Here is a 14,576-nt window from a genome sequence, read left to right on the forward strand (position 1 = left end):
TCTACTGCCCCCCAAGCACCGGAAAAAACCCAACATAATAATCCCTCTTCCCCAACTCCACCCCCTCCTTCCTCAGAATCCCATACGCAGTAGTAAGATGAAAGTAAATATTCGGCAAAGCAATACTATGCGCATACGCCGCTGCAGACATCTCAACCGCCGTCTCAGGCCCCATCGGCGTCTTCGCGACAACATCCGCCTGCCGATTAACGACGTCCTTCTCGGCCTCGTTGAGCGCCTTCAACACCGTCTCAATGCGCTCATAGCACTCGGCAAATGTCGTCGGACTGCCGTCGAACGACACCGGCTCTCGACCGGTTAGTCGTGCAACCAGGTTCTCGGAGAACTGGGTCGTGATGCGGACTTGGTCGGTTAGGGGGTACATGTCTTCGTGGAGACGGGCTGTGAGGAGGGCATTGGCGTTGGGGTGTTGGGAGGCGCGGTGGAGGATGTGGGAGAGGGTTTTGAGGATGGATTGGAGTACCGGGATGGTTCCGTCGTAGAATGTGTGGGCCATGTTTGGTTAGAGTGGGAGGTTTAGTCTGTAGATGTTTGGGAGGTGGTGGTTGAAACTGAGGGTCGTATACACGACTTGTGTGGGATTGTTAAATTGGGTTCTAATGTAAGATGGGTTGAGGTCACTCGTGTTTCTTTTATATTGTAAGATCTTACGGCCTATCACAACACAGGTTCTGAAACAGACCGAGGGGTCTTTCTGGATCTAACTATGCGCAGTTAGGTGTGGGTCTTGGCATTGGGGGCTGGGATATATTATGGATGTTGGATACAGGAGGTATGTTTACTTGAGTTACTACGGATAGTTAAATTGATGTTGGCTCGGCTGAGGTCCCGTCGTCTCGCTTCCGGGGGCCTGGTTGAAATTGCATGTTTGGCCTACATCGGATTTATGGGTTCTTAAAGCTGCTCTTTCGAAGGCTAGTGCTACGGCGAGAGACGATTAGATCGCTTGTATAATGAAATAATATTGAAAATGGAGATATAGTTATCAAGAGCGATAGATACCATCAGTAAATATTACGATAAACTGCGTTCTCCAGGCCTTTAGACCTGTTTCGTCCAAGAGTAGAGCTCGAAGAGACTGGGTATCAAAGGATACTTGAAACTTGACTGTGAATATATCATTCTGGTGTCGGTATTCACCTTGGGTCGTTTAATGACCAGACCGAGTCAAAGCAGCAGCTGGACTATACAAAGAACGACGTACTTGCATCAGCTGTTTGATTGGGTCCAGCAGTTCAAGTTCCATAGGGTTGATACAAGTATCGGAGAAGAGAAGAGATGAATCAACCATCGTAGTACGGCAGTTGCGTATTGGTTGAGTAGAGGACTATAGAGAAGCGGGTTTCAGGGATTGCAATAATAATAAGGTATCCATCCAGCCGTCAAGATAGCAGGAGAGGAGGATGAAAATGTGGATTTAAAGCAAAGGTATCAAAAAAAGATAGTGACAAGAGTGGGATTCGAACCCACGCGTCTTGCGACATATGAAGACGACCCTATTTTCAAGGGCAAGCGATAGCTTGAGTCATACCTGAGGATACTGTTAATGGTTGACCAATTGAGTTTGTGTGACGACAAAGTACTTACACCTTAACCACTCGGTCATCTTGCCATGTTGATGTTAAAGAAAACTAAATTATGTTATATATCTGAAAGAGGCTTTAGCAATAGGTATCAAAAAAGAATAATGACAAGAGTGGGATTCGAACCCACGCGTCTTGCGACATATGAAGGCACCCTATTCTCTAGGGCAAGCTGTAGCTTGAGTCATACCTAATAAGATAAGGTTAGGTAACTGCTAGAGTTACAATATAGACGACGTCGGTACTTACACCTTAACCACTCGGTCATCTTGCCGTGTTGATGACTAAGTTATCCGAGTTAGGCTATCTATTCCATACCTCATCTAGTGATGACGCCCAACTGAAAAAGTCGTTGAAATAGAACCCTCAAAGGACTAGTAGGATACTCAATTTGATGAGATAATTCAATACAAAAAACGATAAACTAAGTTGATCTGGTTATTCGACTGCTTATTCTAAAGATATAGGAAAAACAGAAAGAGCTGGTGGAAGAACGCAATTGATTAGGTGTTGAATTGAGCGGTGATTACTTGCCAATCTACTAATCAGGGTAGAGGACCTGTCAACTAGGTAAGGATATGTAGGCAAAGCGCTAGGCAGTAGATACTAGAGACAGAAGACTGATTCTTGATTTACTCTACTACGATTTCCAGTGCTAATTTATAGCTGAAAGACCCCTAGGATTCTTTGTATACAATATTCCCAGCAGGGGCCACTGTGCGTTATTAGAAAGGCAACGGGTATAGTCTCCGACGTCGCCGATCGGCCACCGAGTTGTTCATGCACATGGGACAGGGCATCAGGTACAGTCACCTTGCATGATCGCTATCAAATCTGTGACAAGAGGTGTATGTAACAAGAAAAACACAGGGAAAAAAAAAGAAAAGAAAAAGAAAAAGGACACTCCTGATAAACACAGGAACATCTACTAGGACGGGTAAAAAAGATTGACAAGAGTGGGATTCGAACCCACGCGTCTTGCGACATATGAAGTAACCCTAGTTGTCTAGGACAAGCTATAGCTTGAGTCATACACCTATTTTCCTGTTAGATGAGGTCGATCGATTGTGTGAGGGCAGTGCGAATTTACCTTAACCACTCGGTCATCTTGCCTTATTATTGCCTTCTGGTTGGATTTTGCATTCAAATACGGCTACTATTATACAACCCAACCACTTCCCCTTAAGAAAAGGGACAGTACAGCAGGCAGAAAAGGGCTCATCAACAAGACACCTGGAACTATATTAAATCCTAATTCAATTAGGAGGGCCAACTTGAAACTTTCTATACACGGAGTTCTAGGAGAGCGACTGGTGGTCCAATAATATTCTATTTTATTATCACAGACGTATAACCATCTGTTATATATAACAATGCTTCATGCAACTGCGACGTGATATACCAAAGACTCTCTACCAGCAATTAGATTCTGAATATCAATGATATATTCGAACGTATCCTATACTCGCACCTTTAGTTAGGCTATAGACGGTTTTGGCCTAATATATGCCTGTAAGAATTCTAGTTCGACCACCTACCTAACTAAGCCTTGCGAACTAACGTCTACAGCAATGAGAATGCTACGTATTCCTACAGGCTAAAATCTGAAACCTTTAAGACATTGTCCAGATGCCTGGGACTCTCAAAAGCTCACTCTAAATTGTTGTAATTATAGGAGTATATCGAGAGTCTCCCAAATCTCCTTTGGGTAAGTACGGAGGAGGTAACGGTTCTGCGGTTATCCATATCTACACACCTTCTTCTCTCTCTCTCTCTCTCTTCCTTTTTTTTTTTTCTTCTAAGTATACGCTTAATGGTTTATTCTTAACAATCGAAGATAAAAATAGCCTGTCACCCCAAAATGTCCATTATTGGAGAATTCACCAAAGTATACTACCTTTGTTTATGTGTAAGCCAACGGCCTCATATATATTTAGAAACCACATTCACTCCTAGATAGCCCTACCTACTCTTGGTAAGCATTAAGATGATCCACCGATAGTGAAGATTTATATTTCCACTTCTCACACCCCCGGGTCAACACACGATACCCCAACCCATATGACCGGCCTGTATCTGTCTCCCCCCTCCTGAGGACATCGAGGTTATTCGCTTACTATATCTGAGTGTCACTGTCAAGAGATTCCATCCTTGTAACCGCATCAAGTACCTCACCTGCCATCTTCCGGGTGTTCATCGTAGAACCGCAAGTATGGCAGCCCGATTGGAAGAGGACAATGGCGTGAACAAGGAAACATATGAGCCGGATAATCATATACCTCCCCCAAGCCGGTTTATCTCAGTCCAGCAACAGGAGTATCAAGAGAAAATTGTAACCCCCCCTTTATCTCCCACATCATTAAGTTTTGCTCTAATGCGCAACCCAAGTTGCAAATATCCGTAGACTCAACTCACGTCCTGAACGAGCCACTGACTAGCCTACCATCAGAAAACTCTCTCTCACACGACATGCGAGCATTGCTACGTGACATCAGACTCGTGATGCGCAGACGGCCCGTCGCTACCCCAAGGGTCCTGAAGAATCTCACTCGGGTCCCAGATCTTTTAAGTCTATTCGAAGCGCTTCCTTACTGTGGCTACTCCTTCAAAAATGGGCCCTGGAAACATGCTCTTGTAGCATTTGGAATTGACCCAAGACTGGGACCTGAATATAGGATGTATCAAACTTATGAATTTCCGTGGAACTATGACCCTATAATCGCGGAGCCTTCTGTTATATCACCCCTAACCGTCGAAATATCGTTCCCAAGAGTGGTTCGCACTAAGCACAGCGACAACTCTCACGTTTTTGACGGAAATTTACTATATACAGATGACAATATCTGGCAATATTGTGACATTTCTGATGATCAACTTCATCGAATCTGGTCGACAACTACAATTCGTCACTCTTTCTGTCCCCAGAATGGATTTTTCTATAACGGCACGAATGCAAAACTATGGGAAATCATGTCTGACAAAGTTATGACCATACGAGATGGAGAAGAGCCTGCAGTGGATGATTATGAGTGTCTATTGGACATCCCGGACGACTACAAAGGTGGTTCCCGTAGTGGTGATCGCAAGAGATATGGCCAAAGCTTCGGGCAGAACTACACTCGCAAGCAAGCCTTCATGAGATCTTTAATCCTGAAAAAGGCACAATCTCTATAATATAGGTTTATCCACTATGTATCTAGTTGAGATGCCTCGTACAGCACACAATACTACCAGATCCATTTCTAAGGTGATGGGTGAGTTTTCTTAGTGAATTTAGATTTCAAGGTTCATTGTCAAGTGAATCACATTTGACTGCTTAGTGAATTGGCTCTAAGGGCATTCAGTTGACTAGTTCTACCTTTCAAACAGAACCTCAAACAGAACCTCTCATTGTCTCCCAGCATCAGCACTGTTTATTTTCTTATTCATCCTTTCTTTTAAAAACCCTCCCACACCCCAACCCTGTGATAAATGGTGCCCTCATATTTCCAGTCTTTACCCAAGGATATACTCAACCATAAGAACATAAGACAGTCGAGCTAGGCAACCATGGTATCCAGTACCCACAAGAACCATACCACTGAGAAAAATGAACAATCCATGGAAAACAGCACAGGTGATAGGCTGGATTCATCATCCAAGTCGAGACAGAGCTGGGGGCGTTCGCGAGCTCGACCGGGCTACCAGGACGGCACCCCTGCACTAGTTGAGCCTCTCACAGAGGAACAATACCGGTCGCTCCAGTGTATAGGTAACCAGAGAACTGCAAACAGGATGGTTCGGCCAAGACGTTTCACATATACACGAGAAGAGAAGCTTTTCGCGATTCGCTATTGCCGGCAGGCTAGGTCGCTAAACGTTGAAACCTCGAGATGGTATCCAATTAACATGGAAGTAGCAACTAGAAAGCTTTTGGTCGAGGAGGGCACCTTGAAACGGTGGATGAGAGAAGAGGACCAGATAGTCGCTATGCCTCCTGGATCTAAAAGAGCCGACAAACGTCCTCGGGTTCAGGCAAAGACACTAGCAGCACCACAACAAGGTACAAGAGAGACAGTATCTGGCGATGAGGGTTCATTCGAGGATGAGAGCTCCCTCGTCAATCACAAATTCTCATACTATTTGCAGTTAAGCCCAAGGCAGCTGAGGGATATGTTGAGTTTGACAGCATCTGATCATAGGGTTAGTCCCCAACCTCCCTAAGAATTGACACAAGTTGATACATGTTTCGTCTAGCTCCATACGTTCCAACACCCTGTTCCCTTTGTTGGCATCGAAGGGGGGAGAGTGGGAAAGCTGTATACATTTCAAGATGCATATAACTTTTTAGATTGTCCGAATATCCATTCTCATCCAGGCCATCCTCTTCCTCCGCCTACCGTGTCTGGCTCACCATCAAAGGAGCGACCTTCACTGAATATCCACGCCGAGAGCACATACACGAGTAGGGCAGGTGAAAGCAATATTTCTACTCTTAGAGTTGTCGATGTTAATAAGCAACTTTACGAACTTGCCCCCGAATTTGGTGTACGAGCGCCAACTGGTGGTTACACGGGCTCCTATGCGTCAGTTAGACCCTGTTATGATGAACTTAAGTACTGTGTTGCATTGATTTGCCAAAGCATAGCCACTTCAAGTAGTAAGGTGAGTATAGAACTACGGGATCTAATTATTCTTATATGAGCCATAATTTGCATCTGACACTGGATTCGTTAGGTGACTTCAGCCCTCCCTGTGCGCATTGAGCTGGACTATGATTGTCCATATCCTGGGGCCCCGGCTCAGTGGGCTGTACTTCTCTCTTTCGGCGATGAAGAGGTACTATTGCCCTTGGCATTGTCGTTGTGGGGTCCTCAGACTATGAATGCATCTAGGCCAAACATCTTATATCTTCAAGGATGGACAATTGACCACGGAATCCGAATATCTCCACGAGAATTCAAAGTAAAAGAGTACTACAAGAATATCCAAAGACTCTTCGAGGCATTTAGGTATAGTACTGTGCTTCACGTGATGGACGTTGAACCGCTCTTCTTACGGGCTGAAGATCGCTGGCGCCCACGGAGATATACCAGCACATGGACTCTTTATACGACTCCAATTCATGCGAACTATGTGTGCTCTGGATTCTACAGCCCTATCCAAGGGAGATTCATGGATATTGAACTACTAGTGAATAACATTCACCGGTGGGGCTCGCGGGTTATATTTACGAAGGATACAACCCGAAAGCCTTTTCAGCTTCTGAGGCTAAGAGACTTTACATTACACCGGCCTGCATCGCAACCGTACGACCACCTCTACTCACTGACAGAGAAGCTAGTCGAGGGTGTGAGGCCACAGGGTTCAAAGGCACCGTTTTCTGATGAAGTGGACACTTTCACTACTAGTGAAGTAGTGAAAGACGGAGAAGGCATATATATTTCGCCACATACTATGCTTCAATCACGGGAGCCTGACAGAGGGACTGATGGTGCCCGTGATGTGACAGATTCCATCGCTGAACCGGAGGATTTTGCTGATACTACTGATGCAGATGAGGTGGGCGAGGCCACACCATCAAGTAATAGAGGGCATACGAAGAAAAAGCGTCTCTACCAGCGGTCTTCAATGCAACGTGCAGTCCTCAAAAATTATTCATTGGTTGATGGCAAGAAAAAATGCTTGATCCTAACTTGTCCATTACCACAGGAGCTGTACTCTGGGTATTGCAAGCACCACTCATCAAGGATTATCCAATATGTGTCGTCATTGAAAGCTACGGGTGCTGAACTTCCAATGCCACAATGGGAGTTGAAACTTACGGATGATGCAATGACTGATGTCAAAACTCTTTCAACAAGCTACCACAGAAGTCCTCAGAATACCTGGGTTATCGACTTTGAGTACATCTCTCTGAGTGGGGATATGTCTCCGATACCACTCCAGTTTGCTATCAGGCAGCTTGACGGCAAGCTACTGTTTGCAGAGAATGTTCACTATGGCCTGTCTCTTGAAGATTTCCTTGTCAAATTAAAAACTTGGGAGAATGCGGACAGACATGTACAAGTTCTATTTACACATTGCTACGGTGACATCGTGACGAATGGATTGAGGCCAGACGAGATCAGGGATGAAATAATCCATAATCTGGACTATAGTGCAGAGAGAATCAGCATCATTTCATGGTTCAGTCCGCAGGATATGCAATGCTTTCAAAGGTTGCTCCCGGGAAGTCCAGAGCTAATAGTTCCTAAAGAAAGCCACCACCTATGCTCAAACTTTCAAAACATTGACGTGGGAAGACTGCTGAAGAAGCTTCTCCCTATGAACTGGCCCTCTCTGTCTTTACCAGCGGTTCACAGTAGCTTTCTTGCAAGCCAGGGAAGATCCGGAGACAAGGGCGAGTATCACACTGCAGCTTACGACACAGAGGCCGTTACAGATATAGTCAAAGAGATAACAACATTGCTACAAGGATTTGGCTTCTAGGGAAATAGAACGTCTTCAATATGAACCTACGTTATTGAACTGTATTGGAAGTGACTGTCTCTATCACATAGGTAAATAAAATCAACTTCATGCCTGAGAAGATTTCACGTGCGAGCAGTGTAGGAGGTTCCATATTGCGTATTTAACAATATAATATATTCAGAGCTGTGGTTCTTGTTGCATAGTAAATAAAGCGGCCCCAGACACGGATGACAATAGGACTGGATGTATTCAATTCCTGTGGTAAGCCGCTTTGGGGTTTTGCTCAAGAAACCATTTTATTGGCGCACACGGAGGTCGCAGAGGGCAGTTGCATATGCTAGATCAAGTACTGGGGTAAAATTATTACACAGGCAAGTCTATACAAGATCCCCAGATATTCACAACGTTGCCAAGTGCCTACATGCAACAAAGAATCAGCACCACATGACATCCAACAGCTTCATTGTAGTGTATGGATAATGGATAATATATTTAGTACAGTCAGGAAATCAGTGAGCAACGCAAAGGTTCTTTGTCTACTACATTCACCACGCTGATGCTATTTATGGCGTCGAATGTCCTTCGGGATAGCAGAGGTAGCCGATTTAAATTTCTCAACAACTGTATAAATTGCTGCTTTTTAGTATTTCCGAAATCTCCGCACTGCCAAACCTTATCAATCTTATCTCCGCCATTTGGTCGAATCACACCACATTGAAACAACCTCTTGAACCTCCACTCCAACGTTCCCCTCTCCCAGTTCGAATGTTCACCCCGCGGCCCCTGCCGCAACTCGGACGCATCATGGCCTCGGTTCAAAATTACTCACTTCGTCAGCGACGATTTGCTCCTCTTAACCCAGAGAGAAAAGGAACATCAAGTGCCCCACCATTGAAGGGTATCGTTTTCGACGTGGACGGAACATTATGGTACTTGATACTTTCTCTGAACCATGTCACGGTAGCTCGCTCGGATGGCTGATGTGTAAACAGTCTTCCTCAGAACCACATGTTTGTCAAGATGCGGTATGTGGCTAAAACTCGATATCGTTTTACATCTTACGTGATGTGCACTAAATCCTCCACAGAGAGTCTCTTGGGATCCTCCACAAGGATATCGATATCTTGCACCATATTAGCAGTCTCCCAACTCCCGAGCAACAGCTCGAAGCTGCAGATAAAATCAAGGCCGTTGAGCAAGAGGCTATGCAAACCCAGGAGCCCCAGCCGGGACTAGTGGAGCTCATGGATTATCTCCACGAACGGGGAGTCAAGAGGGCGCTTTGTACACGGAATTTTGAGTAAGGCGTTTTACTCCATCCTATTTACTCCAACATTAGATGTACGGGAGTGAGTGAACGGTAGAGGTTAATACTACTGTGGCAGAAGACCAGTACGGCATCTTCTAGATAATCATCTTCCCGCTCACGTGTTTCTGCCAATCGTTACAAGAGAGACCCCGGGGTTATTGCCTAAGCCGGATCCAGCGGGGATTTTGCATATTGCTAACGAATGGGGACTGGATAGTCGGGGAGAGAATTTAATCATGGTGGGTCTTTCTTTTGCATTCCAGGTCATTTTCTCTTCTCTGGGAACTAATATGATGCTAGGTTGGTGACAGTATCGATGATATGACCGCTGGCCATACAGCAGGCGCTGCGACTGTCTTGCTCTTGAACGACCACAACGTTCATCTCAAGGAGCACCCCCATACGGATCTGTGCATTGAGCGGTTAGATGAGCTCATCAGTATCCTAGATGGAGGTTTTGTCGGAAACCGTGGTGGTGACAAGGTTCCTACCAGTGACTAGTAGGTCGGCTTATGCCATACCTCGTCACCGATGCTCGACAGCCACCGGTGTGCCTAGATCCAAGATTAGACAAATAGTCCGAACCCTCTTGGCTCATGTAATTCAGGTGGCATGCTGCTGTTCATTGCCACGGCCCGTGTGGCTGCTCGTATCCGTCGTGTTTATGTACAGACACAGTTACCTCAGTAGATAAAGACCTGATCAAAAGGTCAGGCACGAGGTTGTAAATACGCCAGGTGGCATTGAAGTGCATGATAAGTGCAATCAACACAAGAAATATGTATGTTAGCCAAGGGTATCATGTACCAATCAAGTTACTATAGGCGCCAGGCGTAAATGGGATGTCGCAATACATACAACCAGCCCAGCAATCACCTGCGCTGTATTAGTGACCTATGGATCAGAGTCTATACTTATCCCAAGCCTTTTTAGCGGCACTCGGCATCGGGCGGTAATTGTCGCCGTTACCCCCTCGTTTATTACCATTGCCACGTCCGCCACGTCCCCGGCCACCGCCTCTTCCCCCACGAGGAGGAGGCCTGGACTGGCCTCGTGGCGGTGAACGAGGTGCAGGTTGCCAGGTATCCTTGCCTCTTCCGCGGCGAGGGTTGGGGGACAAGGAGCGCTGGCGTGCGTTGCCCGAATGGAAATCCTGACGATCCCTGTAAAACTGACGAGAATCCATATCTGGGCCTCGCGAGCCGGCCGGCGCTAGGTTCTTGTTCTTCCCAATTCCACTACCAATCCGGATATTGCCTCGGTTTCCACCACGACCTACGGGCCGTCGTCTAGTCATCAAGTCATCGCTGTCATCCGGAGAGGAGTGTACATCAGCACGGCCCCTAATCTTCATCCCACCTCGACCTCTAGACGAAGGTCCGCCCCTACCGTTGACCACAGAATTGATATTGGTAACCATATTCGGATCAACTCCTTTCAACGTCCAGGACGAAGATTTCAAAGGTTGCGGAAGGGATGGGCAGTCACCGACCAAATGGTGGCTGCTGGTACAATGAGAGCAAGATATGGATACAAGCACGGGCCCGGATTGCGGCTCTTGCCGATGAGCTTTCCACATGAAATCACACTCGAGCTCCATGTGAGCTGAAGATCCACACAGATCACAGGGAATCTCAGATGCGGAACCTTTCAGGAGCGAAGAGCAATCGCGCTGGTCGTGACCACGCTCCCGGCACTTCTGACATCTTCTCCACGAAGGACAGAAACTGCTCTGGTGTTTATCCCAAGCACCGCAATGCACACACTATAAGCGGTCAGTACCCACTGTGTCCGATGCAGTGCAGCAAGCTCCCTGGAAAAGCGGGTTGGTAGTTTCAGAACGCACCTCTTTGTATGGACACACTTCAGCAAGATGGCCCTCCCGCATGCATTCAATGCAGGCTACTGGTAATTGCAGGTTTATGTCATTAATCTCGCGATCGTAGAAGACATACTTCGCTTGGGCATCCATATCTTCACGATTAAGATCAGCAAGTGTCTCGGGGTTTGTGGGGTATTTCTGGGCAAAGTGACGGAATGCCTCCTCCTTCGAAGTCGTCGGAGAACCATCTGCGGCCCCGCCAAAGGTATGTCCATTGGTAATACTTTGAGAAACCGGAAGAGACTCTGGATCGTAATCATCGTCCTGCACCCCGTTTTGTTTCTGACTAGCGTTCTGTGTCTGACCACGGGCATTGATATTCAATAGTATCGAGTCGTCGGCCTCTGAGTCCAGGGATGAATCGTCGGAGTCCCCCGATAGATGCATTCGGCTAGAGTCAGAAGAATCATCTTCCTGTACTTCTCCCTCTTCTGAGGCACCATCACTGTTGGTCTGTGACACATTATCGTTGTCGCCACCATTCGAAACAGATTCGCTGCGACTGCGCCAGTATTTATCATTGACCGCATCAAACCGAGAATCATGTTCGCCCTCATTTGCCTTGTTTCCCCGTTTGTTCAGTGAAGTCCTGATGGTACTTTTACTGGCCTTATTCCAGTTGGGAGCCGCTGCGGATTGGGGCCCAGCCTGAGAGGAAGCCTCGTTTCCATCATCCGAGGAATTGGATTCATCATCGCTGCTTGAGGAGCCAGAGCTGGACGTACTATCCGGGTCGACCTCTAATGTGTTTGCGCTGAAGGTGGCACCTTGAGGGACAAAGTCGCGCGCATCTGTGGGCTCCCCCTTTCCATTCCTTCGTTGTCTTTTCCTGGGGTGCGAATTGCTGTCTATGGAGCTCTGTCGCGAGCCATTGGTGCTGGTGGCACGATTGCGCTGTGCACCAACCGAGGCTGTTCTAGAATCGTTATTGTCATCACCTGGTGAGTCAGGCATACTGTGATCAAAAGCTGAAGGGCAGACAAAGCTATTAGAAAACGCGTGAATTGAGAAAACGATTGCCTGAGGTGGAGTGTTAGTTTCTTAAAATTTACGGCAGTTGAAAGTGACCATCGGTGCAGTATCGGATAGAAGAACTTCCGCCCGGCAGTACATTTGATGCATGTTTAGTAGTCTATCGCTCTACTGGTGTATCGGAAATACTCAATACCACAGGCAATTTCAATGTCTATCAATCCCATAGGGTCTGGCGGAGTGAATATTTGTGGAGAATAAATGGAATAACAAGTTTATCGAACAAATTCCTTGGACTATTGAATAGTTGAGCTGCTGGTGAGATAAAATTGTTGTCTAGAACAACCCGGTGTACGCAAGTTGCAGATGTTAAACTACTACGAAGTCTCGATCATTCTATTAATATTTAGCTAGAAGAAAGATAGATCAAAATTAACTTATTCATTTGTTCTTCGGTTGCTTCTGGACCGTCTCGGACTATAATTAGTAGGGGTTTATTCCGTACCTTACCTTAGTATTGGTATTATTGTTGTCTTTTATTCCCTTTTTGCCCCCTCTTCGTTCTACGATTGAATATCCTACTTTTATATATCATCTTTATATTCCCCAAACTATTTTCATTGTTTTTGGTTCTGTATCAAGTCGTTATAGCAGAAGTCTATCCTTGTGTTCATAAATCCCTGGATATAATTGCCACTCTCTTTATTTACCATATTATCTTTTTTTGGTGACACTGAATTTACGTTCTGCCTAAAAATACCCCCAATTCATCCATTTTTTTTGCCCCCCCTCGGATTGGCGAACATCCCGTGACCCAAACAGCTGCCGATCATCCAATCTGACGGTCGGAAGTGAACTGAAAGACGGATCAGATCCTCTGCTACTTCTGCGTTAGCAAACAACTTACTTACGTATTAGCTACAAGTGTGATTCCACCCCGATTGGAACTGTCTTGGCCGCTCTTTTTTCCGATCCTCCTCCCAATCAACCCTCTTCGCCTTCTCCTCTCCCACCATCTTCCCTCGATCCCACGGTCTTCCCCCGTTCAATACCGCCAAAGTGTCTTCCCTCGCAGTTCCCCGTACCATTTCCTTCCCCCCGGGGGTGGATACTCAACCGCAACGGTTGAGTCCGGATTCCAGCATGTCCCAGAACAAGGGTGGACGGAGGAGACGGTCAAGCAGCATCATTTACCAGGAGCCGCCGGAATCCATTGAGCGCACCAGTGACCAGGCCGCCTTGCCCAATCTAAATGCGAATTGGGTCAATGCCAAGGGTGAGTGCATCGACATGGACTCTATACATGCATAATAATGGTGCCGGGGAGCTAACTGGAGACGTGCTCATGACAGGTGCCTGGACCATTCATTTCGTTTTAATCATTGCCCTGAAGATCTTCTACGACATCATTCCCGGAGTCTCGCAGGAAACCTCATGGACCTTGACCAATATCAGCTACATGTTCGGCTCGTTCCTTATGTTCCACTGGGTGCGGGGCATCCCTTTCGAATTCAACGCGGGTGCCTATGATAATCTCAACATGTGGGAGCAAATTGACAATGGAGATCAATATACCCCGACGAAGAAGTTCTTGCTATGCGTGCCGATCTGTCTTTTCCTTCTCAGCACGCATTATACTCATTACGACTTGACGTATTTCACCATCAACTTCTTAGCTACTCTGGGAGTGGTTATTCCGAAGCTTCCATTTGTACGTTCTCCTTGGCCCAACGGTATCTATACCCATGTCTTGCTAACTTGGCCACAGTCCCACCGCCTGCGAATAGGTCTTTTCTCTCCCGAACCAGAGGAGTAGATATTCCTGTTTCTTTCTCTATTTACTTTCCTTTTTTTTTTTCTTGATAATATTCTCCACTTGGCACCCATTATCCTTCCTTTCTCTGTCTTGTAATAATTGTTTCATGTTTCAGGGGCTACCCCCGTTCTGAAATTGGCCGGAACTCTGCTATTCTACCCTGTCAGATACTTTTGTTTGCTGGGAAGCGGGATGAAGTGATAGCATGGAGTACAGGAGGCATCAAAAGCGAAGAGGGACAAAAGAACCAAAAATGTCGAAAAAAAAAATACAATAGAATATGGGGTCGCGGAAATCTTTGATAGAGGACAGGAACCAGCTGTTCTGGCTCTTGTAACCACGTGTCTAGAACTAAGGGCATTTGCTACTTGCATCTTACGGTGTATATGGGTTTTAATCTATGAAACATACTCTCGGTGACTGGCTTCGCAGCCTACACATTCTACCATCTGCACCCGTACGCAACAGCATGATCAGAATGAGCTTAACGTAGGAATTGTTTTTGCAAATTTTTCGAAACTGATGTCTTGGCTTATGCCA

At 46.2% G+C, this 14,576-nt stretch overlaps 6 protein-coding genes and 3 non-coding genes across 9 annotated transcripts; 3 read left to right on the forward strand and 6 right to left on the reverse strand.

Moving 5' to 3' along the window:
- Position 1: 1 nt before the first annotated feature.
- Positions 2-517, reverse strand: AO090009000250 (DUF1993 domain-containing protein; the record flags this gene model as incomplete). The annotated part of the gene is made up of 1 exon (XM_001816685.3): positions 2-517. One exon carries the CDS (start codon positions 515-517, stop codon positions 2-4), a length of 516 nt encoding a protein of 171 aa, XP_001816737.1.
- Positions 518-1,466: 949 nt separating this feature from the next.
- On the reverse strand, positions 1,467-1,633 carry AO090009t00007. Its single transcript has one exon. It is a non-coding gene; the product is annotated as a tRNA-Lys (tRNA).
- Positions 1,634-1,709: 76 nt separating this feature from the next.
- AO090009t00008 lies at positions 1,710-1,878 on the reverse strand. The gene has a single exon. It is a non-coding gene; the product is annotated as a tRNA-Val (tRNA).
- Positions 1,879-2,552: 674 nt separating this feature from the next.
- AO090009t00009 lies at positions 2,553-2,717 on the reverse strand. Its single transcript has one exon. It is a non-coding gene; the product is annotated as a tRNA-Val (tRNA).
- A 1,389-nt stretch (positions 2,718-4,106) lies between these two features.
- Positions 4,107-4,778, forward strand: AO090009000252 (uncharacterized protein; the record flags this gene model as incomplete). The annotated part of the gene is made up of 1 exon (XM_001816686.3): positions 4,107-4,778. One exon carries the CDS (start codon positions 4,107-4,109, stop codon positions 4,776-4,778), a length of 672 nt encoding a protein of 223 aa, XP_001816738.3.
- A 2,262-nt stretch (positions 4,779-7,040) lies between these two features.
- On the forward strand, positions 7,041-7,600 carry AO090009000253 (uncharacterized protein; the record flags this gene model as incomplete). Its single annotated transcript, XM_023234423.1, is given in 2 exon segments — positions 7,041-7,564; positions 7,573-7,600. Coding segments are annotated over 2 exon segments (552 nt in total).
- A 2,667-nt stretch (positions 7,601-10,267) lies between these two features.
- AO090009000255 (uncharacterized protein) lies at positions 10,268-10,966 on the reverse strand (the record flags this gene model as incomplete). Its single annotated transcript, XM_023234429.1, has 1 exon — positions 10,268-10,966. One exon carries the CDS (start codon positions 10,964-10,966, stop codon positions 10,268-10,270), a length of 699 nt encoding a protein of 232 aa, XP_023088579.1.
- Positions 10,967-11,131: 165 nt separating this feature from the next.
- On the reverse strand, positions 11,132-12,202 carry AO090009000256 (uncharacterized protein; the record flags this gene model as incomplete). The annotated part of the gene is made up of 1 exon (XM_023234433.1): positions 11,132-12,202. The coding sequence occupies one exon, from the start codon at positions 12,200-12,202 to the stop codon at positions 11,132-11,134; it is 1,071 nt and encodes a 356-aa protein (XP_023088580.1).
- A 1,270-nt stretch (positions 12,203-13,472) lies between these two features.
- On the forward strand, positions 13,473-14,036 carry AO090009000257 (ORMDL family protein; the record flags this gene model as incomplete). The annotated part of the gene is made up of 2 exons (XM_023234439.1): positions 13,473-13,931; positions 13,989-14,036. The coding sequence occupies 2 exons, from the start codon at positions 13,473-13,475 to the stop codon at positions 14,034-14,036; spliced, it is 507 nt and encodes a 168-aa protein (XP_023088581.1).
- Positions 14,037-14,576: the final 540 nt, after the last annotated feature.

Source organism: Aspergillus oryzae, chromosome 1 (assembly GCF_000184455.2).
Source record: "Aspergillus oryzae RIB40 DNA, chromosome 1".
Lineage (NCBI taxonomy): Eukaryota > Fungi > Ascomycota > Eurotiomycetes > Eurotiales > Aspergillaceae > Aspergillus > Aspergillus oryzae.